We start from the raw sequence: 26,240 nt of genomic DNA on the forward strand, positions 1-26,240 counted from the left end.
TTCATAATATATTAATAAATCTTTAAAGGATTTCGTTTTTAGTATGAAGTACGCAGTAAACTCGGTGCCATATAATAATAATTGGACTCTGTACACATTATCCAGTGTTATGGAACAAATTACAATTCCGTTATACATAATTATTGCATAACTTTAACCGTTTATGCAGCGCACGCAACGGAAGCTCTCAAAAGTAATCAATTTTAGCCGTTTTTGGTCCCATTGGTCATAGTGTGATGATATACATATACCTATAATAGCCATCCTCAATAAATGTGCTATCCAACACTACAAGAATTTTTCAATTCGAACCGGAAGTTCCTGAGACCAGCGCGTTCAAACGAACATACTCTTCAGCTTTATATAATAGTATAGATAATGTATGGAAATGTTGCCTGTTTCTATGTTTTAACTTTTCAACTAATAAAACTATGTTAATTTGTAATTATTATTTTGAATTACAAATGTAGATAAGCAATAAAATAAATAGCAGTGATTGTAAAGGTATTTTATTTTTACCAAGTAAAGAAGTTATTTGTTAATGCTGTTCTTTCTCCAACATCTTGATTCTATATTGTTCTCATAATTAATAATATCAGCAGTTGATAACTCCACTTCGGTTGGAATTTCCTCTAGCCTGTGATTCCGACAAGTATTGTGCAAAACTGCAGTTGCAATTATTGTTTTGAACTTTAGGTAAAGATAAACGCAATGTCAATGCAATCACAGGGGAAGCGACGTTTCCATGTACCAAATGTCCTGAAAAAGATAATATAAATATTTCCTATTCCTCAGCAAAAGTTGATGGAATGGAGAAACACCATAGTTTCTGAAAAAATGATGCAATTGCCCCTTATTAGTACCTATCTAATAGTTCGGTAGATACGGTATTTTTGTAAATAATGTCAAAAATTATTTACCTTGTACATAGAAGTTACACGAATATACGAGATCAGTTTAACTAACACTGATTGGCAAGCAGATTTCGAAAGCCTAATCTAAACGTGAAATCAAACTCATCTAGGGTCTGCATGTAGTTAACTCTTTTCATTACCTGTGATGAAGCGCGACTTTCAATTTCGCTTTCAGTATCGCTAGTCCCTCCAAATCACTGTCGTCACTGTCACTAGAGAATATGGATATTTCCATTGCCTTTTCGTTTCCCTTAAAATCAGTGTAAGCGATATTCAAAACATCTGGAGTAAACTGAGGAATTGGTCCGATTGGAAAATGCGATTGTTTACAACAATCAAATCAAATGTCAAAACGGGTAGATAGAGTATTGGCAAGCGTAAACTGTCATTTTCAAACAGAGGGTAATCTATGATCTGTAATCCGTCCTCTCAAAGATTGATTATTGTTAGAGATAGCTTACTCAATCTATGGATTGGTTATTGGCATGCTTTATCCATAAAAACGAATGAATTATCAATCTTAGATGGCAAACATTGGATTAGGATTGGTTATTAATTTCGGGCGTAAGCAGATTGAAACAATGATACTATACTACAGGAACAACGTTACGATTTCGTCAATGTTATGTATTATATTTCACTATTTATTATACCTTTTAATTACATATTCATAAAAAAATCGACGCTAATTTTAACAATTCTTTCCTTGTAAAGTTAGTATTCATAATGAATATTAAGTCATAAGTAGGCTGATCAAAAACTTCTAGATATCTAGGACTCATGAAACATTAGCTTAGAACCGTAACACGCAATGTTTTGTGTCATTACCTTGCTAACATTGTTTGTTACATTCTATAATGATAAATGACGAAAGGAGCGATCTGAGCACGTTTTATAACTGTTATGATTACCCTTAAACTGTTTATACACTAACGAAAACTTTAAATTATCAAGCACTGCTCTCATCAACCACAGAGGTATATTGATTTTTGAGGTTCAGTCTACATTATATTATTGCTACATACACCTACGCGAATATTATGATTATAAAAGTGTTACATAACTTCGATAAAACAGGCGCGGATTAGGAAAATGAATTTGATCATGACCCCCCACATAACTAAAAAGTTACAACCTCGACACATTGAAATGCATTACAAATATCTCCCATATTAATATCTTTGATACGAACCTGAGAGAACAACGTATAAACACAAAAAATGAAATATGACCAGCCCATTACACGCCACCTCATTGGGCCACAATAAAAAATCTAAATTCATCACAGAAATCCCACGGGACACGATAAATGAAGTCGTAATAGATTAACTTCTAACAATTGTAAGTGTTCGACCACTCACTGGACATTTTTTTTGCATTTCACGAATGAATGGATGCTTTATGAATGAATGGATTTATCGATTTTTTGCCCACCTGTAGTCCGCCGAGTTCGTAGGCGATAAAAATTTGTATTGTTAAATTATTATTTATGAACGTGAATTTTGAATGGAGGTGTAAAACTCAAGTATGCTCTTAAGAATGCGAAGAAGGACGATTAATGTTATTGAAAAATTGTATCAATTCGTCGTGAATGAATTTAACAATAGAAATATGTTTTTACATTCACTGTTCATTTTTACTGATACTTAAAAATACCATTAAAGTTAGAAATCACCGCGTTGATCTAGGAGCACAAATAAGCTTAAGTTGTGAGCCAGCAGGTTTAAATGTTACATCTAGACACACTAAAGATTTAATTTCAAACAAGAACGAATCCCGCTCAGGTTTATCACATAAGTTCTTTATACACATTTATATACAAGTGGCCTATGGTTATCTACAATTATTTTCTCTTCCGATTTAATCTACATCGCATCCAAAGCAATAAGAACTTAACTTCAAGATCACTAGAACAAGATCAATACTTTTACATAGTCAAAATACTTCAGACGCCTGATTCCCACAATATTTTATGAAGTCATACCAACTGGCCGCAGGATCTTCATAACCTCACCTTTCAAATTAAATGGCGTGAGAGGAATCGCAAATCGAACCGAACTTGTTCCCACACCGACCCGGCACCTGACAAAGAACTAATAGAAATGTTTACGGGTTATTTGATAACAGATGCTGTATAACGCACCCGCACAATACTTGTGAAACTTGGGAATCGTGTAGAAAAATGTAGGAAAAATATTTGGTCCTGCAATGTAGGCAACATTTGTCGCATAAACAATCAATAATTCTACTTGCATGTATAAATTTTCTGAAATATATAGGAGACAGTAGTAAATTTTAGTTTTCTCAATATTTTATGTGACTGATCTTGAGTTTCTATATTGTATAATAACTCGTCATACGTATAAATAAAAATAACGTATCATAAATATTACTTTAATTAATCGTGTAAAAGAATTCATGACAAGCCAAAACAAAATTGATTCATAATAATTTATCCGTAAATACATTATAGTTTAAGCGAAGAGGGCATGAGTCCCCTCACACCAACCTAATCCGCTCATGATTTTTAATATAATCGAAGCGAATTAAGAGGGTGCCGTAATAAAATCCATTTAATCGTATAAGATTAGACGTAGAATCTAACACAAAAAAACAAGGACAATAAGCTACCTTAAGTATGACAAAATTTATGTCTATTACTTAATTTTGAGACTTAAAATATAACGCTTATAATGGTGACTGCGATATACTGACATACATTGTTTGTTTAATTTAACTTAATATAAAAAAAAAACAGATAAGTAACAGCAATAAAACCAAAACATTAAAATCGTAACTTCATAACATCAAAATAATACAATACGATATCAACTATCAAATTTAGGGCGAAACGTCGTAATCTCACCCTCATGAATAAAACTAGCTGGTGTATAAATTCAAATTTCCTCTCACCACACGCTCATTTCCATCGCTCCCCTATGGTTTATTAAAACCGTGCAAAAACCAACACCAAAGTAAGTTGCTATCTTACTGCGGAAATGGCATTATCAGCCAGTCCGCCCGACGCGCACACGTCTCAACCAATAGGGCATTCTTATCAGAAAATGACTCATTTCAAATGACAGAGTGTTCTAAAACTCTACACTGTGGAGAACAACACAATCGATGCACCGACTAAACTCCGAATTTCAACTTTAAACTTGAGCGCATAAAGCCCGCTTTTGATAGCATAAAACAATTCAGTTACGACCGACGTAATGCGAACTCTCGTAGAGAGGAAATTGGAATAAGAAAATTTGGGGTGTAAAATGAAAGATAGACGAGTGCTAATTTCCGGCTATTACTACGTCTCTTTCTTTCCCGCACATTTATTGCGGGTAACGTAGTATGGGGGGTCGTATCACTGTCTTTTTCTAGCACGTGGACCGAGCTACAGTGTAGCCATTTAATAAAGCGTGTAGTGACGTCGTAGGGCTGCAAACTCGCGAATACGTGAAACTGGTCTAGTTTTTATTACTAAAGAAAGCAATCCTGGAATGTATGTCGATACATTTTTTGTCCCATAAAATACTTGAGTCTGGCAAGTATTGATTAGTCGTGTAGCGTTTCCAATTACATTGAGATAATGAGGATAACTTAGAATGGTTAGCGCGTGCATTTGTCTAAGTATAGGTAATTATAACTAAGATTAGCAAAAAGATTTTAGATATTTTTCTCTAACGAATCAAAATCTTCCTCGCATACATTAATTAATCTTGACTACTACTACTATCAAGTATACTAAAAAAACAAGTCGTTACTTACGAAAAACTTACTTAACTTAACCTACTTAGCAAAAAAAACAATTCAAGCTCATCAAATCAATGAAGTTAGATAATTTGATTCATTCAAATAAATTGAGCGTCGGTATCTAGACACGTACGCTCCGCTCGGCCTCTCAATAGCAAATGACGGGCGGCCGCGTTGCGTCAACCACTACCGGAATTTATCGACTACCCGCAGACAATTCGCTCGACGTCCACTGTATTCTATTGAAATAACTTCGGCCGCTAAATTGTATTGGATTTATTACGTAACAAACAAGTAAACTAGTTTCGTGAATGTGGAACGTTATCGAAATGGAACTAATTGTAATACTGTCTGGAACATCGTTTGTGGAATTGTAATGGAAGATCTAGTTTTGCATTTGTATGGGTATTGACTTCCATCTTTTAAGTGGTTGTCATAAAATAAGTTTATCCTTAGGAAGGTATAGATCACATTTGTAAGCATAATTGGCTCATAAGCAAACAGCTTGCTTATGAGCCAATGATTTATTTCGTACCTGATGCGTGCCAGTTGCTAGAGAAATAATGTGTGCCTACCGAGAAACTGTACATAAAATTATAACAAAAATTTGTTTAATATATTTATTTATATAAGGTGTACATAAAATAACGCACTATGTGACTCTACTATTGTATAGATTAAAATTAAAACTCAAAACATATTGTAAAAGAATACTGAATTACAATAATCGTCTTTTCAAAGAGAGACATCCTTGTTTCAATTATTTTAAAGTAAACGGATGTAAGCTACCACAATCTTTGAATCGAATGAATAAACTTAACAAGAACTATGAAAGCATCCTAAATCGTTAACATTTGAGATGAATATGAGCTCTTGTATCAGTTTATATGCTTGGAATTTTATTAGGACGGTTTTAATAACTAAGAGATTACCTACAAATAAACTTGCACTTACATAGTGCAGATAACGAATCAAAAAAAATGAGAAACCCATTAATTCATATATGTTATGTTTTTATAATAAGAAATATGAATGAGGAACCTAAGTTGCATCGTATACATTTTCTAACTCTCCAATTTATTTCAGCTCTCATTTACGAGTCTAATGCAACTTGGTTTTTCTCGTGTCGCAACTCTTTATAGATGCCGGTTCCAAAGAAAAAAGTGTGCTGTGTCCGCTCCTTGCTTAACAAAACTTGCAATAGCGGGAGTATGGAATAGATGCCATACAATCACATATACCTTTGTAAAAACTAGTAATTTTTGTGTAATTCCTATTATAAAAGTTGAAATATAAAATATAATAAGTCTCTGATATTTATTGCTAAAAGTAAGAACAAAAATTAAGTAATTACAATTACGTAAGTTGCTTAATTCGTAAGCACACGCGATCATGATGTACCTAAGAACTAAGTGATGAACATTAACGAACTCAAAATGTCCTCACGTCTCACTACACATAGTAACAGCATGACGTTTCCTAACAGCTTACACCCGGAATCCTGCAACAATTCCTAAAAAATATTTGCCAAAATGTATTTGTCAACACTAATGAATTTAATGGGACAAAAATAATTCCTATCAAATTAAAGTTCTTCGAGGATAAAAACCGGCGGAGCTCAATTAATTCAAATCGATTTCCACTTAAACAAACCTTCTTCACGAACGATCAGAATTTCAAATTCACCTTCAACGGAACAGGGAGCATGGTGTAAAGCTCCTTTTTTCGATTCCAATATGCCATTTAAACGGAACGCGCCAAAAGAAATAGTCGCAACCGAGTTAGGTTGGCCAGCCTGATGCTATCTTGGCAGTTGGCACACCTGACCGACGCTAATTGGACAATAAATCAATTCTTCCCCGCTTCTTATTGGTGAATCGTGGCATTCCAATATTGAAAATTTGGCCGCGCGATATTGACAACATGATAAAAAACAATAGGGCGGTTATCTTTTTCTTTTGTGTACATCTCTCGGGACCCGGTTCTTATTAAAACTGAATCGTTTCGTGTTTTGTTTTGGTTGAGCTCAATGTCTTATCGCGGTTAGACAATTTGTTTTTGGGTGCTCGTTATTGAATTATTAATATTGATATTTTGTATGTTGTCTGCTGATATGACAAGTACAATAAAAGATGTGTTATACCTTCATTACAACGGCTCTTGAATCATATTATATTATTATAGTTATACTTAAATTACTACACACATCTGTGTTTCTATTTCTACGTATTACAATTTCACATAATTGAAAAAAGAAAAAGATAATCTAGCTTGCTCTGAAGTTACTCTTATGGACTCACATTCTTATAGTTAATTTACGTTATTTAGTTACATTGTCATTAGCTTCCTCTCAACGTATTTTCGTATTTCACACAGCTAAGAAAGAGTGCTTTTTTCAATAAAGCTACTATTTAAAGTTTAGGTAAATTAAGAGGTATAAAAAGGAATTAACAACGTTTAAGCTGTGAAAGGGGCCTTCATTACTACTGTTACCATACGTCTCGACTTCATAGGATAAGTTCTTTGCTATTCTCGAACTGCATAAACGCAAAACATTACAAAGTTCAAACTTTATATTTTGATTGTAGCCTCTACATTTTACAATCTATATTTGAAATATTTATCCGTGATCTATTTTTACAAAAGGACCTGTTGTTTTCGTCAATCCATATTTAGCTCTATAATATTTTAGAATCTAGATCGCTTAAACTGAAAATATATTAATATAATTTCTTGGTAATTCTAAGAGCTTATAAAATAACTGACGATTGGATGAAACTTTATAGACCAATGAATGTAACACTAACGGCTGATAATCAGTTTCCGCTTGAGAGACGCTAACAGTTTTTTCACTACAATTCTAATAAACTGTCGAACCAGGAAAACCGATCCTAGTAACTCCCAATTGATGGTAAAAGCAGTCACAACGTGTGTTATTAACAAAACGCAACGCTGGCTAATCTGGCCAAGCCGACTCGCGCCGCGTGTGTAATTAAATTCTCAGAACAAGCGAGCTATTAAACCGAAACGGTAGCGACGTCCATTACCAAACGTACGTGAATAATTATTTCGTTCCCGCCTTTTTGTTTTGCGTGCGAATTTCGAGAGCACTAATGCGGCGTCGCCTACTGGTAGCACGGACACTCGCGAACAATGTTCTCGTAAAATATTATTCAATTATATTGTTTACGTACTGATTGACGATTATTGTTGGTTAAATAGTATTTTTATATGCACCGGCAGTAAGTTTAACGTATAAAATTTGACCAACTAAATATTTATTGTGGGAATGAGAGTTACAAAACCAAAATCTACCATCGACAAGTTTTATTTTAAAAGCCTGCTTCGTAAGACATTTTCGTAACGCTGCGACTTGTTCGTGTAAAAGTTAGTTTAAATGGCATATAATATTCTTGCAAAAAAATATTCATATATATAAACTTTTTTAGGGAAGGGGAATATTGGACCTACAGGAACACATCTCGTATAACTTAGAAGACCAAGATAAATCCAGGGAAACGAGAATGGATAAGAGTCCTAATAATGTAGCGTGGGTATGAACTACGCTTACAGTTAAATATTGCGATTTTTCGTAATCTATAATCTACGGTTATGGACACTGTTTAACAATTTTCATGGTAAATGAAGGGGGTAAGCACAGCTCAGTAATGGGTAAGAACACGTCAAAGGATAACAATGACTAGGTAACCAACCTGTTCTATCAACAATAAATTGTCAATTATCTCAGTTATTAACAATTTATTTATTCCTAGTAGGTACTGCAATTAAAATAAAAATGGCAGACAAATGTGACAACCACTGACATCAACAAAAAATGTTGCCAGCGAAAAAACGTTTTCTACTTCAGACCACCAAGGCACACGAACGCATATCATTAAGCTCACATAAACAATCTAGTGAAATGACAGGTAGTGAGAGTTGTCACATTCATGGTATAATATTATTCACGTTTATCAGCGGGCCGCATCGTTGCTCGTACTGTTAACATGTATTTTGACAGATGACATAAGTTTGGCGCCGTATCGCCCGTTTGTCATCTCGTCTGCGATGAAACACAATTTGGATGCAATAATAAGCTCCCGTCTTACGTAAGAGCTCAGTCCTATTCAATACTACTCCGCCTCGCATCGAAATACATTTTATTAGATCTGATATGTTAACTACCTGCGCGATAAAGTTATATTTGACTCGCGTCACAGCCTTTCGTCTGAGTGACTTAAACGACTCCCCACAATACCACTGCTTTGTTATACTTCGTTTCTTGTTAGAATTCCTTTCACCATATCCTTTTAATACGTTCGTAGTTTACACAAAAGATAACTCTGATTTTACTTTCTCTTTTTACCTTTTGCTGTTTATCAATGTTGAGTATACATCCCCCACTTATTATTTTTTATGTAAACAAATAAAATAATATGAAACTTATATTAAACATACTCATTATATTTGTTTTGAACAAAAAAAATATATTTAAATTGACTTCTTCCATTCCCATCTATAATAATTCCGGAAAGAGTCAATAAATATACCATTATACCGTGCTGCTAAAATCGCTACTAGAGGGACTCTACCTTTATTATGATAAAGACAGTCGTGTAAATCAACGTAATGGTTGTTGTTTTGAAGTAGCTGCCTGCTATTCATAACATCACATTGTATAATTATCTTCAGACGTCTTGCACTGGGTCACCTGTACACAATGTAACAAAAAGAGGACGTACATTTTGTATTATTCGCTTTATCTATTTAAATAAAGCAGTAGGACAGTTTGGACGTAAAATTAGGTGATAAATTAGCATTGTATCTATAGTTAAATTTTGCGGTAGTATTTGCTTATTACATAATATTATTATAATAAAATTAGACTTTAAACTTACTTTGGACACCCTCTGCTATCGAATGAAATGTTTTTTTTTTTTAAATAATACGGTATAGTTGTGAAATGCCGTGTGCGACGCATTAATGCTATCAGCGATCATAGAAACAACAGAAGTGATTGGGCTCGGTGATGCCTTTACTATCCATATGTAAAGAACAATCGTATTGATTGTTTTTAGTTTGTAGAATTTCTTCTAAAAATAGACAATTAAGGGCAGTTTTTTTTATTAACAATAACAAATATGCTGTACTTTGTATTTCGACAACTCTTACAGTTTTTAGTTTAGTTGTTAATTTTTGGGTTCATTAAGGAATCTGGCTATAGATAAGTATATCATCGTAATCAATATATTCTCAATCTAAAAGAAAAATGATATCAAAAATTGCTTAAACAATTGTTTATTGATAACAAATTGACGTCTGCATGGCCCCTTATACTGAGCAGAAACAATAATCAATAAATATCATAATACTGCTACCTTAAGGTATTCAAATTGTTATTTTTATTTGTGTGTCGATATAAATCAAACACGAGTCAAATCGATGGGCATACGATCCACCCGACATAGAACGCCAGGAATGCGTCCGAGACAAATAATGTATTGGTGACATCGCATGACATCTGTCCGCCAACGCTTTCTAAACAATTAATTAAACAACGCAAAGACAGGATTTTATTTTGATTACATACACCGATTGTAAAGTTGATTGGTTCTTAGTAAATTTTCTTAGTATTTATATTATATTGTTATAGTAGGTAGAAGAACAAATTTATACGCATTATGACAATGAAGAGGTCGGTTTATGTTGACTAATGACCAATAGATACCTATTAAAAAGTGTGCTGACGATGAATATTTTTTAAACTACCCACGACATCGCGCCGCACCGTTTTCAATAGATTTGACATCTTAGGTTTTAATTAAAATAAAAAGGGTTAGCGAGGGTTTAGATGACGTGACCTTCTGTAATAATAATAAACTTCCAGTTCACGCATCTTTGAATACAAAGTCTAAATATGCGAATCAAAAGTCCATTTGATGGTCGTTCCAAAAAAAAATAACAATTTGAGGATTTATCAATCTAAGTTTATAAATAAAAAAAATCAATTTGTAACATAATATGTATTAGCAGTGTAATGAATATAAGATATTATCTTAGTTAGTCGATTCGATAATAATATGTTGAGAACAAAAGTAAACATACATTAAACATTTATTTTTGAAGCTGAAAATTTTGTTTGTTTGAACGCGTTAAGCTAAATTCTAAACTGATCTTGTAATTTTGACACTAATAGAAAACTACATTACTTCTGAGTGGTACAGGCTCCTTTTATCCCGGAAAAACTTTTCCATGCCATGCGGCCAGAGCCGTAGGTAAAAGCTAGTTAATAATAATACCATGCGTAGATCAATAGCTTTAAATTACGTTTTTAGTCCATTGAAAAATTACATTTGGGGTTGCGTTTTTTAGAGGACGCAATTTTATTTTTTTGAAGTGTAGGGGGGTCAGTCTAAAGCTAAAACCAAGTTTGTGGGGTCGCCACCCTTGTCCCACGGCCGCCATCTTGAAAATAGGGGTTGAAATGGTTTTTACGATGTATCTCTTAAACTACTTATCTGACAAAAAAAATGTATAAACTTTTTTTGTTGCAAATTAAATTTTCTACAACTTTGGTCTAGTAACTTTTGTCGTAAAACTATAAATAAATAAGTTATAAGCGAAAATGTTAAGAAATTCAATGTTAAGCAATGTCCATTGCAACGTCATCAGAATGTGTGTTTATAAGGTTCATAATACTTTTTTTGTACTCTCATTAATACCCAAATACCCAAGGGACCATTAGGGAACAAAAGAACATCTGCCTGCTATTATTATTATTATTTCTAACCTCTCTTATTTTAAGAATAGCTGATAATATTGTGTTGAAGTTTTCGTAAGTAAGTAAGTTATTGTAAAAGACTTTTAAAAGTCAAAATGCTAATAAAAAAAAAGTAGTTTTCACTAAAGTTAAAATCGTGTCTAAAATCATTCGAAATCGTCTTCACAATTAAAAACAGAATAAAATAAATCCGCACGTACAGAAATATGTAGCACAACTAAAAGATATAAGTTGAACGACAACTTCAACACAATATTATCAGCTATTCTTACAATAAGAGAGGTTAGAAATAATAATAATAATAGCAGGCAGATGATCTTTTATTCCCTAATGGTCCCTTGGGTATTTGGGTATTAATGAGAGTACAAAAAAAAGTATTATGAACCTTATAAACACACGTTCTGATGACGTTGCAATGGACATTGCTTAACATTGAATTTCTTAACATTTTCGCTTATAACTTTTTTTTTATAGTTCTACGACAAAAGTTACTAGACCAAAGTTGTAGAGAATTTAATTTGCAACAAAAATGCTTATACATTTTTTGTCAGATAAATAGTTTAAGAGATACATCGTAAAACCATTTCAACCCCTATTTTCAAGATGGCGGCCGTGGGACAAGGGTGGCGACCCCACAAACTTGGTTTTAGCTTTAGACTGACCCCCCCTACACTTCAAAAAAATAAAATTGCGTCCTCTAAAAAACGCAAGGTAAGGCCTAAAAAATGTAACATTTCAATGGACTATTTATCATTTGTACTATCTTTCTCTCATGATAAAAGTTTTACGGAAGTGGCTGAATGATTTTAATTTCTTTGCACAATTAATAAAAAAATCATTTCAACACTCATCTGTCAAATCGAAATGTCAATTGTCAATTTATTTTTAGGTTATAGTTGTTTGTTTGTGCTAAATGTATTTATTTTATTATCATTAAAATTAAAGTCCTTTATGAAAACAGAATTATACTTTTCTACACAGGATAACAGTTTATTTCTAACAAAATGATTGACGAAGAAGGTACACTTCATACAAATTGTAATGTACGTAGTAATTCTTCGGTACTAAGATTTATATATAATTTTAGCGCCATCAGATAGCAGTCTCGTGGTGATGATTGTAGACACAAACCCTAACCAGCGCTACATAACGGAAGACCCTAAAGTACTCACCAACGTCCTCGATGCAGTAATCGCTTTCGGAAACTCACACTTGATGCAAAAAGCGCGGAACCAACTCGCAGTTATTGGCTGTCATTTCCACAAAAGGTAAAGAAATATCGTTTTTGTTGCAGAATTTTAGATAATAATGGAATAGGGATGTTTAAACTAAATGGATATTACCTACATCACACACACTTACTTACTTGCCGGTTTGCTTTTATTTTCATTACCAATCTTTATGTTTCAGTGAATATTTATACCCAAGCCCAGGCAAGCCATTAGATGTAAGACAAATAGATGGACAATATGAACTCTTTACCTTGGTTGAAAAAACAATTAAGATGAGGTAAGTATGTGGAATTTTTTAAATATGATTGTTATAAAAAATTTACAGGGTCATTTTCAAATATTTATCTCTTTAAAAATAACACTATAAAATAAGTTACTCAAACCATAAATGTAAAATAAAAAAGTGCAAGTTTTAAACAAAATATCAATAAAAATTTATCTTAATTTTACACGCTCTAGTGCCATTACTACTACTCTAATAAAATTCTTTGCAATGGCAATATCACTGTTTTAGTTAGAAATATAATAAAAATGACATTACATTCACTCAAAAGTTTTGTACTTTAGTGGAAATATTTTGGAAATGTAATATTATATTATATTATTCATGGATGATTTTTGGCACAATGTTAGCAGAGGTAAAGATGAGTATAAGGTTTCAAGTATTAACTCAATGTCATAATGACCCTTAATTGTTATTGTTGTACATACATAAATGTATAAATTCTACATATGTTCCAGATTAGTAAACTTAGTAAAAGCCAGCCACAAGACGAAAAACCTGGGGAATCTTTGTTAGCGGGTGCCATGGCAATGGCTTTATGCTTTATTGCAAGAGTAAGACATTTATATTGTTATCTGAACAACCCCATCATACTTATTCAACTGAAAATCTGCATTATATTTTTCGAAGTTATTATAAGAAATTAAAGATTAACAAGCCTTTCCAGGTGTACATGAAACCAAACAATTCACACATTTAGTAGAGAAACTTTTTAATCAATATTACTAAATTATTCTGATATATTTCCAATGTTAATACAGGAATTATATTTTTGAAATTAAAAAAGAAGTCACTAATCAAGTGTGAATTATCGGCTATAATGTTTATCTTAAAAAGGCTTGATTCAACAAAACTATGAAATATTGCTATTCCATAAATAAGCATTATTTTTATTGCCTCTGAAGGTCAATGAGCTAATAGCCCATCTCTGGTTAATGGTTACTGTTACCGATGGACGTCACCAAAGCCAGGGACATCAAAATATACATAATGAAATGCCTAGCAAGTGGTGGTAACATAGTTGATTGTGGAACGGTCTACCGAGACAAATGTCCGCAGGTTCAAATCCCATGGGCACACCTTTGACTTTTCTAAAAGCGTATGTGTGTATTCTTTGTGAATTATCGCTAGCTTTAACTATGAAGGACAACATTGTGAGGAAACCTGCATACCTGAGAAATTCTCTATAGGAATTTTCGAGGGTGTGTGAAGTCTACTAATCCGCACTAGGGGTCGCAAACCGGTATCCCGGATTTCGAAAATACCGGAATACCGGACCAAATTAAGAACTTCAAAATACCGGTATTGATTTTACAAAAACCGGGATTTTCGGTATTTTCGGTATTTTATAAAAATAAAATTCAGTACAAAATGTGTGTATAATTATTAATTTCTCGAGTTTTAAATCGCAAAAATTTAATTTGCTTGCTATTTCATTCATTCGTATAGGCGTATATTCTATAAAGAGCGAGCAAAATACATGGCTTATGCCTATATTGCTACTTTTTTTTTGTTCTAAGCATAGCAGTGTTGACTGTTAATTGTTATTTTTATTAGAACTTATTAGAAATATTTTTTGTTCTTTAAAGTCTATCCTCATTATTCATAGGCGTTATTTATCTAAGGACGAAGCATTGCTGTGATAACAAGTCTGTTTCTCAGTGTTGACGGCATGGCAGCCTTTGCAGTGCGCAGACGTAAGGCCGTTGTGATTGGCTAATATTGTGATATAACTTGAATCTATTTGGCTGTCAGATTAACATAGCTGGGCCCTTATTCTGTATGGTAGTGTAAACGCGTAAAGCGGCCGTGTCATGTTATCTTCGAGAAATGTGCGTGGAATGGTATTCTGTAAGCCAAATTTCTATAGTCCTAAACATGATGCGTTGTGTTACGTGCTTGTTACGCACTGTTAAAATAACGTGCGGGATAGAGAATAAAGCCCCAGAACTAACAGCAAGCTGTCAAATAAACAAAGTTGAGAAACATGACAGGGGGAATAGATGTAAAATACAACCTGTTTAAAAGCCTCGAGCTGCCTATAATAATGGCCTGGTCTTTCTTGGCAATTTCGCGGCGTTTACCGAAAGGCCGAAATTGTCCTTATTAACCCTATCTACAGCTGTGGACACACAATCAACTTGCTCCTGAGAATAAATTTGCAATTCATCAGTATACAGATGGTACGCACATTGAAGATTTTGCGTTAAGAGGTTTATCAAGATAGAGAACCATAATGGGGAGAGTATGCCGTCTTGAGGGACGCTACAGTCTATATCACGTCAGTTAGACGAAGAGTCGTCTAGGCGCACCAACTGTTGAAGTCCCTGAAGATATGACGAGAACCAATTCAGTGCTGTGGGCGAAATCATAAGGTGGGAGAGGTTTGCAAGAAGAATGTCGTGACTGACTGTATTGAAGGTATTGGAGAAATCAACTAAAGCCAAAACAGTGACTTTGGAATCCTCCATGCCTGCCCTAATATCACCAGTCACTTTGAGGAGTGCAGTAATAGTGCTATGGCCAGGTCTGGAGCCAGACTAGAGTGGGCACAGTAGGTTGTTTCGGTGCACATGCTCAGACAGTTGCTTGTGAGCACAGGCCTCGAGCACTTTCGAGAGATTAGGAAAGAATGGATATGGGACGGAAATGCTTAGCAAGTGATGGATCAGGGATTTTAGGAAGAGAGATAGCAATAGCTCTCCGCCACAAAGACGGAAAAATACCAGTGCTGAGGGAGGCGTTAATGATACGGGACATGATTGGTAGAAGTTGGTCCAGGATAGGTATTATCATGCGACGACTGATGTTGTCACAGCCGGTGGCATTGGATTTAATGGACAGGATGACTTTTCTAATTTCACCCAACGGCACAGAAGAAAAATGAAAAGTATTAATGTTAGGTCTGGATAGACCCGCTAAAAAATCCATGGTACGACGCCTAGTTTGGTGATCAATCATGGTAACAGATGTGAAATGTTGATTAATATCATCCAAACCAATAGTCGCAGCGTAGAGATCTAAATACCCAGACTTCCGAGGAATCTCCAGATACTGGCTGGCGAGGAAGAAGAAATATTACTGAGAATGTGTCGGCGTTTAGCATTACGAACCATCTGGTTATACCGATTCCTTGCAGCCTTAAAAAGGCACCAGTTCTCCTCCGAACGATCCCTTCTGTACTGGCGAAAAGCCCGATCTCATCGCCATCCTAACCCCATGTATAATCCATGGTGCAGGAGGACGTTTTAATTTAATTTTCTTTAAAGGGGCATGGGTATCAAAGAGTGAACAGACAACGCGGTTAAAAATTGCGACTTTATCGTCAACAGAGGTGGCTGCCAATAGGTGATCCCAGTTAAAGTTAGCAGCGTCTCCTTTCAGCTTATCCGCATTGATGCGACCAAAACTACGCAAGTGCAATATCTTAGAGGGAACTTGGGAGGTTTAAGGGCGTAAGACATGTAGATGAGATCATGGTGAGGGAAGCCAGGAGCAGGAAATTGACCGTGGGAGAAAACAGAGGAAAGAGCAGAGGTGAGGATAATGTCAAGCCAAGTGTCGAGACCATCCATTTTATGGTGGGTGGCTTACAGTGGTAGGACATGCTGTTTAGCAGAGTCAAGGACAGTGAGGAGTTTACGCAATCGGGAAGAGTGGCTGGCAAGGAGATCAGTATTTAAATCACCCATGATGATGTGATGAGCATAATCAGAATTCCACTGTTTCCAGACTGGAGAAGTAATTAAGAGATGGGGGACAGTAAATTACACCTAGTAAGGTTTACACTCTCTTGACCTAAACCTCAAGAAGCAGAAATTTCGCATAAGTAGAATAAGAAGCAAAGGGAGATATTACAGTTTTATATTTCAGGTCGCTACATAGCATATAAATATATAGCGACTCCGCCTCTCGTGTCAACTCGATAATTTCTAATCAAAATGAAACCAGGGAAGGGGTAAAGGGTATAAGGAAGGTGAGGTTTGAGCCAGCTCTCAGAAATCAGAAGGGTATGAACGTTGGCTTACGAAAATAATCTCTTTTCAATCAGCCTTTAACTAACCACTAAGCTGTCATTAAAATTTGACATTTAATTACCAAATTAAATGTATATTTCCTATTTTTCTAATATTTCTTCAAATACCGGAAATACCGAAAATACCGGAATACCGGAATTTATTTTAGGTCAATACCGAAAATACCGGTTTTGAAAAATGGTCCGGTATTGCGACCCCTAATCCGCACTGGGACAGCATGGTGAACTAAGGCCTAATCCCTCTCAGTAGTAGAAGAGGCCCGTGCCCAACAGTGGGACTACTGTCCCACTGTTGGGCACGGGCCGTGTATATACTTATAATACACGGCTTATATTATTATTATTATATAATGAAATGTTCGCAGGCGCGTCGGCAAGTTCCACCAGGGATGACAATGACCAGCAGAATACTAGTGATAACTGGAAGCTCGGACACCGCAGCTCAGTACATCAACTATATGAATGTGTTCTTTACAGCACAAGTAAGTTACATGACTAATGATGATTCATTGACTAATGTTCCATATTTCTGATTGATCATTTTATGCAAATTTTTAGTGGTGATCTTGACTCATGTGAAAATTCAGTATTTTAGATTTATTAATAATAAATGCCTTTTCCAGCATAATAATATTGTCTATGTCAATCTTCACGTTTTAAATCATAACACATGTTATTTTCTCTTATACATACATACATACATAACATCACGCATTTATCCCCGAAGTGGTACGCAGGGGCGCAACTAGGGCACCCACTTTTCGCCAAATAATAATGCTTTTCTCTTATAATAATGCGTTTTTCTTTTCATTTTAGAAACAACAGGTCCTTGTAGATGTGTGCTCAGTGGATAAACACTTGAGTCTTCTCCAACAAGGTTGCGATATCACGGGCGGTCTGTACTTGAAAGTCCCCAGCCTTGAGGGTCTCTTACAGTACTTACTGGTAAGTTAGTCAATATATTCTTAATTTCCATGTATTGGACTATAAACTAAACAATACTTTGTAATTCAAGGTGTCAGATGGTGTTTTAAATTTTTATGAGCGGTCATAAGCTTACCATCAGGCGAACGGCAAGATCGTCTCGTCATTTAAAGCAAAAAAAAAATATGTTAACGGCGCTAAGAAGTAAAGAAATATAGATGTCACGATTTATCAATACGATTTGAATCGTCTCGTTTAATCGTAACGATTAGTCGGATTGCGTGTAGCCTGAACACTATAACCTGTTAACAGTGGGTGTTCTTGCCGGAGTCGAGTGAGCGTGGCAAGTTGGTGCTGCCGGGACGCGGCCGCGTGGACTACCGCGCCGCATGCTTCTGTCATAGAGAGCTGCTTACCATCGGATACGTCTGCTCAGTCTGCCTTAGTGGTAACTATAAAATCTTATCTTCAAGACCTCATACGTTAGTTTTAACTAACACGCCGCACCTCTACAAACTATCCTACTAATATTATAAATGCGAAAGTTTGTGAGAATGGATGTATGTTTGTTCCCTTTTCACGAAAAAATTATTGAAGGGATTTCTATGAAACTTTACAGTCATATTGGTTATACATCAGAATAACCCATAGGCTACAGTTTATAATGATTTTGTGTAATTTGTTCATAATATAACGATACATATCAAGTAAGTCGGAAAAAAAAAATATCCTGGAATCCTCCTTCACACGGGCGAAACCGCGAGCAAAAGCTAGTATTTTCAAATTGAGAATTCCTACAAACAGTCGTAACCGCAAACCTAGGATTTATATCGAAAATGGACCAATCAGAAAATAGTCTACTTTTACATTTTATTTTGATTGGTTTTCACTTACAATTTAACGCATAGTAAGTAGTTGGATAGTTTATTGAAATCGGCTTACATTTGTAGTTCTCATATGTGACTCGATGTTGTTGGATGCGACTGATTTATCTAGTTCTGGCGCCAATCATTGGAATTTTGATTTGGGAGATATTTATTATAACCAATGTAGATATTGACTTTCAGAGACATAACGCCTAAAATATATTGTCATGCAGTATTTTAAAATTCATAGTAAAGCGTAGTGTTGAGAATTTCTACATAAAACATAGTCATAGAATTTCCGAGTTTGTATAAAAAACATTTCTAGAGAGAAATGCCTTAAAGACATGAAGATTATGTAACAGAACATAAAACCATAACTTTAGAAATTGTTTTCTTTGTCTGTTTGAATGTTTGTTGTTGTATCATGTCAGTGGTAGTAAATATTATAAATTGTTTTTTCAGTTTTCTGCAAATTCAGCCCGATTTGTACAACTTGCCAGTAAGTAGATCTTATTAATTTTTACCATACAAAATTTATATTATTTAAAATATATGTATATAAAAAGTCGATCAAATTATTTTAATAACGTCAGCATGGTGAACTAGACTTATTTTTTTATAGTTTGCAATGCATTTAGTTTAAATTAAATTTGTTTTCGTTTTGTTACAGCACCGTGTTCAAAATTGGCGGGCCCCTTCCTACCAAGCCGAAGAAAAAGAAAATGAAAATTTAATTTTATGGACCCTAGTTAATGATTTTGAACTGTAAATATAGATGCTAAGATTTTTCTTGTGTTTTATTTGTGAGACATAAAGGATATACTAACTTGGTCCAGTGCAATATGGGTTGTGAACTTGGAGCTCCAAAGTACGAATTTGAAGGAGGGCAATATGTGCAAGACTTTCTAACTCGATTTGCCCGGGACTGTGACCTAGGCAAATGCTTTCTGCATTATTAGTTAGCTATGTAGCATACATCTCGCATTATTTTAAAGCCAACACTGTATCATAAGATTAATGACCTCCATAATCTCCTAGTCGCCTCTTAGGCTGGGCGGTAATGATAATTGGATTTTCCCTCCCAAAATAGTAAAAGGACGGAGAAGAACTCTACGTAATAAGGCTCTTATTGCACTGGCAAATTGCGAACAGATTCTTAGCGAAACAGAGGCGCAGCCAACACGCTGCGGGTGCGCAACTTCTTCGCTCCACCGACGTCGTCTTTACACTTAACAACCCTTTTCAATTGTAATTATTTTTAATAAGTATGTCTACGTCGTAAATATTTTTGTATCAAATGCAACAACTCGTAAAATGTTGATCTTGATATTCGCATATAGGGACAAAATTTTTATTCTTTTGTAAATAACTCATAGTAGTCCTGTTGATTCTTCCAAATTCGTCGCATACCTGCTTTCGCGTTCGTTTTCTACGTCTTCAAATTATTAAAGCTACAGCAATATTTCTACGTCGGAATCCAATATGTTACTGACTTACTAACACCACGTTGTCTCACGTTGCGAGCCCGCAGCGTGTTCACTGCGCACCCGTATCGTGTTCGTTGCACGTCCGCTGCGAATTCGCTCGAAACCCACCAGACAAATCACGGTCTATCAATAATACGGCAACTAAAAAGCTGAGCTTGAGAAAATCCATGGCTTGTTTCGTATTCTATTTATGACTACTTATTTTATTAGGACTTCAAAAAGGTAAAAAAGCACAAAAATATCTTATTGCAGAGTATTGGATAATTTTTAAAAATAATTAACCTTGTAAGACACGGTTTTTCGAACACTAAATTACATAAGATTATCGAAAGTTATCTTTTTTATATCGGGTATAATATGTTGGCGGTGGCTTTCTGATTTTCCGTGAAACCCTTTTTTATCGATTTATAATTTATCTCTTGATTATTTATTTGTGTTGACGGGCGCGTAGGATTATTACACCAAGCTTGGATGTTATTAAATTTAGTTTTGCACATGGTTTTAAATATGAAATCGCTTTTGGAACATAATCATAGAATACGTTTAATTTAGATAAGTACTTATGAACTTATTTAAAATTACCGATATTAGGGAAAGAACCGGCATCATAATTTATTATCATTATAATCTGCGCTACATAAAAAAGTTATTGATCTTTGAACATTTTGATATGAATTTTATTGTTGAGTGCATATTTATAATATGCACTCAACTGCATTTATGTGACCTGACTAGAGATACCCCAAAGTTTCCGTGAACTAAAAATTTGTATGAAAAAATATTAGTAGTAAACAGAGTAAAAATATATCATCAAACAATTTTTCACTGCTTCTTAAATTATCACCACTACCTTGGTTGGAACAAAAACCAACAACATATTCTACTAAACGAAATCACTACAATTTCTTAAATAACCGTTCTAATGTATAAAAAGTAAAACACGAACAAATAAAAATAATTCTAAAGACACGAAAAACTTGAAGTCAGTCTTTAATGTAATAAAATAAAAAGTACAACACAGTCATTATAAAGGTAAATTAATTTAGCAATTAAAAATTAACAAAATAAATGAAATTAACTTAAAGTAAAATAGTATCTTATTCCATGCACAAAATAAAATTCTAAATTACAATTTTACATAAGCATATACAATCCACACAAAAATTCTGCTTCTCATCCCTACGAAATCGGAATCCGTGAGAATTAACTCGGCCTATTACGAATATCGAACCTGCGAGTTTTTCCTAGCCAACCACACACCGAGCGTTATACTAAATTATGTATAGGTAGGTAGTCTAAAATTAATGTTAAAAAAACAATTTTAATAGTCAAACCGAGTAATCCTGTTATCTTATTTTTAATTTTTCCAACAGATTGTTATCAATAAAATGATAAATGATAACATCTAAGTATCAAAAATATCCTTGGGCAAAATTGAGCAAATAAATTAAATTAAAAACGAGCCTCATATTCACCTTTAATCTTATTAAAGTAAATCTAATCACTGATTCTTATCAACATATTAAGGCGTCTCCCTAAGCAAATGGCCTTGAACAATTATTACCACATTTAACGACACAGAGTTACGGGCCGGAATAAACAAAGATTTACGAATAGTCTCCGTAAAAAACACTTTTACGTTTTTTTGTAAGATTTAAACTACGAAAGTTTTCCTTATTAAATTGTGTAAGTAAATAATAGTATTCATTACAAATTAAAATTATATAGGAGATAGACGTACACAATCAACAGTTTTAGTAAGATTTTCATCATGAAATTAACGAAACAATAACAATAATATAAAAAGACATTTAACAAGTAAAGTAAACATAATAAATATGTTATCATAAATAGCAGAAATATGATGTTTAATTTTTTTTCTAATTATGAATTGTAAATTTCGAATATATTGCTTCCTAAAAATGTTTAGCGCGCCGTTTTGCTAGGATAAGCGCCATCAAATCCTTTATGAAACCGAAAATAAATCAAATTACGTCCAAGTTACGAGAATCACGATTTGTTCGTAACTGCACGAAATTTCGCGAAATACTACTATACTAGTGATAAGTACCTACCATTTGTTGAAATGTAAGTATAGTTGCAAATCCGCATTATAACCTAAACTTTTCGATACCTCAGCTAAGAATACAATTCCTAAGATTATGATCTTGCCAAGCTACGATTTATCTATTATCTCAAAAGCACTGTCGATTTCTTCTTCAGGCGACTTGGGCTCGACGCTAAGCCTTCTGTGTTTACTTTGGCTTCCGGAGTTAGCGACTACATCTACAGTCTTGCTGTGAATAACTTTTGGTTCATTGTAATCATCGGCGCTTCGTCTCCGGTTTTGTCTGTCGCCTTCAATGTCAGCTGGCGCACTAGTTGGGCCATTGTCTTGGATTACTTTCGGCTTTTCCGTTGAACATGTATTTTGGCCGTTCTGTAATAGAACATTGTCTGTAAAATGTATCTACTATAAAAAATAAGAATTTAAGAATTTTCCACTAAAATTTATAATGGATTTGAATTGAATTTATTGATCTTGTTTTTTATCGGGAAAATGCTCGCCAAACATCCAGTAATTGTATGTTAAATAATTTCAGAAAACAAAATGTTAGTCACACTATTAAAACCCCGCCTACTTCTCCCTCCTAGCTACGATTATAGTAGACAAAAACTACATATTCATCACGGTATAGCGTAATGAATATTAACTACCTCAACAAGTAAATAAACACTTCGTCTGTTAGTTGCTAGATGGGAGCACTTGATATTATCTCGATTGGTTTCTTGTGTGATTAACACGTGTCTCGGCTCGTGTTGTGAACATTTGTTCGTGTGTACAAACCGTGAAGACTTGGACTCAGCCCTTGATTAAATCCAGGGCTTCATAGTTAAGTTACGAAAGCTCCAGATTTTACTATATCTTCAAATTCAACTTTCAGTCTATAACATTTGTATGTTGTAGATTGCTTGCGTAAGGTAAAAAATATTTTAGCAGGTTAGTTGGAAAATTACAGACTCATTGTTCTTTATGTTGCACATAAACAAACCTACGCGTAAAATAATTTTTAATCAACATTAATTGTCGGGGAAATATTTCGCAGTAAATAAATATCTGATAACAATCGAATAATGTAGGTTCAGTTGAAAAAACAAGGTAATATAACTACTGATTATTTTTGAACTAAAAATCATATCTGCAAATCATTCTTTATATAACCCTGTTTAGTTTTATATCTTATTAGGCTTTGTGTAAGTACTTATATAACTTACTAGCTTATGCCTACGGCTCCGCCCTCGTGAACATGTTTTTCATGATAAAAAAATCCCGGGATAAAAAGCAGCCTATAGCACTCAAAAGTAATCTAGCTTTCTATTAGTGAAAAATAAATCAAAATCGGTTTAGTAGTTGCTGACCCGCGTTCAAACAAATAAACAAACTCTTCAGTTTTATATATCAGTATAGATTTAACTATCCTCGATAACATAGTTATTTTTTGTTACAATTGCCTGGGAGTCGCTGGTGACGGGAGACTGGTATAATTATTCGAAGGAGTAAAAGCGATTTAATATTTTAGTACATCGACGGTAGCTACGCCGAGGGTCTTCTTCCAATGGTGTTTCAAAGCATGTGAAGGCAACCCTTCCAAAAATAAGTTTTTTTTAATTGAAACAGCAAAACTTTGTCGCATAACTTTTGAATACATAATAATAAACTTCTTAGGTCTTAGTAACTATAATAGCTCATCGAAAAACTCTCGGCCCATACTATGTCTGCCAGGGAGGTATTAGGCGTAAACTGGGAGAACCTAAATTGTAGCCTCAACGGCGTCGTGGCAGGTAAACTTAAAAAATGTCGGTAAGATTACTTAATAAATAACCAGAGTAGATCAATTAATGACTTTTGTGGTGGTATAATGACTCCTAAAGTCCGAGTAGGATACCCAGGGTACCACGAGCGGACGACTGTATATAGTTTGGCATTATTAATAAAACAAATATTTCGGGAATCGTTAGTTTTACTTCGTAAGAAGCTCAAGGCTGGATAATTACCTACTAGCTGTATATTTATGACTAGCTTTTTCTCGCGGGTCCACCCGTGTCCTCCACTGACCAAATAAACACTAGGCACCTATCTTCTTACTATTATTACAAACCAACAGGGCACTATAAAAAGGTCCATATAACCCGATTCCGGCCTCCCTTTATGTAGAATCTTATTATCATTAGAATGATTTGCAAACCGCATTCATGCATATTAATCAGTACCTATATGTCGTGTCGGGTTCTCTTTCGGAAAATTTCACTTTTCGCCACTGAAATTTTTCGTTGTCCTAATTACAGCATCCTTAGTCAATACAAGCGTCGGTGTCTCTGATTGAACTTACGTCGTGCAATAAAACATCACACTCTTAATTAAGAACACTCGTGATTTAGTCAAAATCATGCTACACATGTAATAGTATTGCTTGGGACTTAAGTAAACCTGGTATCGCGAGATCAATATTCTCCACATACCCCTCCTTTTTTATTAAACGGGCAAGGCAGAGGGCCCCACTGCACCTGATGATAAGCGGAGTGGGAATGTCGACTAACGATTGATTGAGAATACTCAACTCTCGTCAGTCGTAAGGTATTACTTAAAGAATATATTTGCGGGTAGTCCATACCTCCCCATACAGATCCAAAGACAGTGAATGCCGTTTCCTATTGGCTTGTTTCATCCGTCCAGAGCGGGATATGGACAGTTTCCTCCTCCCGTCCATGGGAGGCTCTTCAACTTTGTCATCTTCCGTCCCGCCATCGTGTCGCGGCGCCTTCTTCTTTCAACCGGGTTAAAAAATAGATTTAAGGAACTTTGCCATGCTTAAAACTTTAAACAATTATACATTTATTCGTCGACCATAATTTGTTATTGCAGCACCTGAAATAAACACACAGTTTAATTGTTGATATGTTTGCGATGCGATAATTTAAAATATAAATGGATTTGATAAATGTCTATTCTCTAGGCATTCAAGGTTTATTAGCGTTCTTCGAACAGTACACTTTATATCATATACACAATTATTTGTTATCTATAATTGAAATGTGCCACGCTGCACTCGGAACTTGCGGAAATGTTCTAAATGTAGTACTTTCTAGAAACCCAATAATCTATTTTGATTTAATTATAATAGCGTAAATTAATTCAAACGCATGATTAATGAAAAATGGGTATATATTATTGAATGACCTTCACCTTCTCAAAATCAAAGTAGATGAATACAATTAACCTAGACCAATCACCAGGCACAGGCTAGATGTAAAACACTTACCCGCTTCGTAAAACACTTTGATAAGCTTGTTTGAAATGCACTCCTTTGTGATCGATAACACGCGAAATAAAACACACACACTGCATTAGCCGGCCGAATTGCTTACTATTTACCATAATTTCATCTCTTTGATAAGATACCGCGATACATTATCACAGTGATAACGCGTTCGCGATAATGATTCTGTATTATCATTAATAGTCTGTGTTAATTTAATTGCAATATTTTTTGCATTGACGTATCATGCAAGATATTGTTTTAAAAGTAGTAAGGTATATATATATATCTCCTTTTGTTATTTAAAACAGTTATCAGTTACTAGACGGAATTTTAAAATCTCACTTAAACTTGGTTACTAGATTACTCGCTCGTGTGAACGGGCACGTGAATCCTAACAATATAATCTCAGTTTCCCACCATGTCACTAAAATCTTCAATCCGAATAAAAATTAAATTCTCTGATACTGATTAAGGAGATCTCTGTGGGCGGCAAATTACCAACTTGTTTGGCTATTTCCACACCACATCATCACGCATTTATCGCAAAGGGGTATGCTGAGGCGCAACCAGGGCACCCTCTTTTCGTCAAGTATATTTTGTCCCATGATGTGATAGGGGGCGAGCCGATCACCATATCCGGCACAAA

At 34.6% G+C, this 26,240-nt stretch overlaps 2 protein-coding genes across 3 annotated transcripts; one reads left to right on the forward strand and one right to left on the reverse strand.

The window, feature by feature from the left end:
- Window positions 1-12,306: 12,306 nt before the first annotated feature.
- Window positions 12,307-19,573, forward strand: LOC119189742 (general transcription factor IIH subunit 3-like). Its single transcript, XM_037440240.1, is given in 9 exon segments — window positions 12,307-12,465; window positions 12,533-12,713; window positions 12,856-12,958; window positions 13,419-13,514; window positions 17,362-17,478; window positions 17,813-17,941; window positions 18,233-18,368; window positions 19,249-19,285; window positions 19,457-19,573. Coding segments are annotated over 9 exon segments (879 nt in total). The 5' UTR covers window positions 12,307-12,449; the 3' UTR covers window positions 19,521-19,573.
- Window positions 19,574-21,733: 2,160 nt separating this feature from the next.
- LOC115442820 lies at window positions 21,734-25,712 on the reverse strand. Of its 2 annotated transcripts, none has more exons than XM_030167990.2 (3): window positions 25,595-25,712; window positions 24,947-25,200; window positions 21,734-22,713 (listed from the first exon to the last, which is right to left on the reverse strand). In XM_030167990.2, exons 2-3 carry the CDS (start codon window positions 25,040-25,042, stop codon window positions 22,450-22,452), a joined length of 360 nt encoding a protein of 119 aa, XP_030023850.2. In that variant the 5' UTR covers window positions 25,043-25,200; window positions 25,595-25,712; the 3' UTR covers window positions 21,734-22,449. The 2 variants fall into 2 exon arrangements, with proteins under 2 accessions (XP_030023850.2, XP_037296061.1); XM_037440164.1 differs by having other exon boundaries at window positions 25,519-25,605.
- Window positions 25,713-26,240: the final 528 nt, after the last annotated feature.

The sequence above is a fragment of the Manduca sexta genome, chromosome 18 (genome assembly GCF_014839805.1).
Source record: "Manduca sexta isolate Smith_Timp_Sample1 chromosome 18, JHU_Msex_v1.0, whole genome shotgun sequence".
Classification (NCBI taxonomy): domain Eukaryota; kingdom Metazoa; phylum Arthropoda; class Insecta; order Lepidoptera; family Sphingidae; genus Manduca; species Manduca sexta.

What these genes read in the sequence shown, in the direction of transcription:
- LOC115442820 (XM_030167990.2), bottom strand. Translation starts at nt 25,042, where the DNA reads ATGGACGGGAGGAGGAAACTGTCCATATCCCGCTCTGGACGGATGAAA. An exon ending in CTTTGGATCTGTATGGGGAG is followed by an intron (nt 22,714 to 24,946) that starts GTATGGACTACC and finishes GTTCTATTACAG; the next exon opens with AACGGCCAAAATACATGTTC.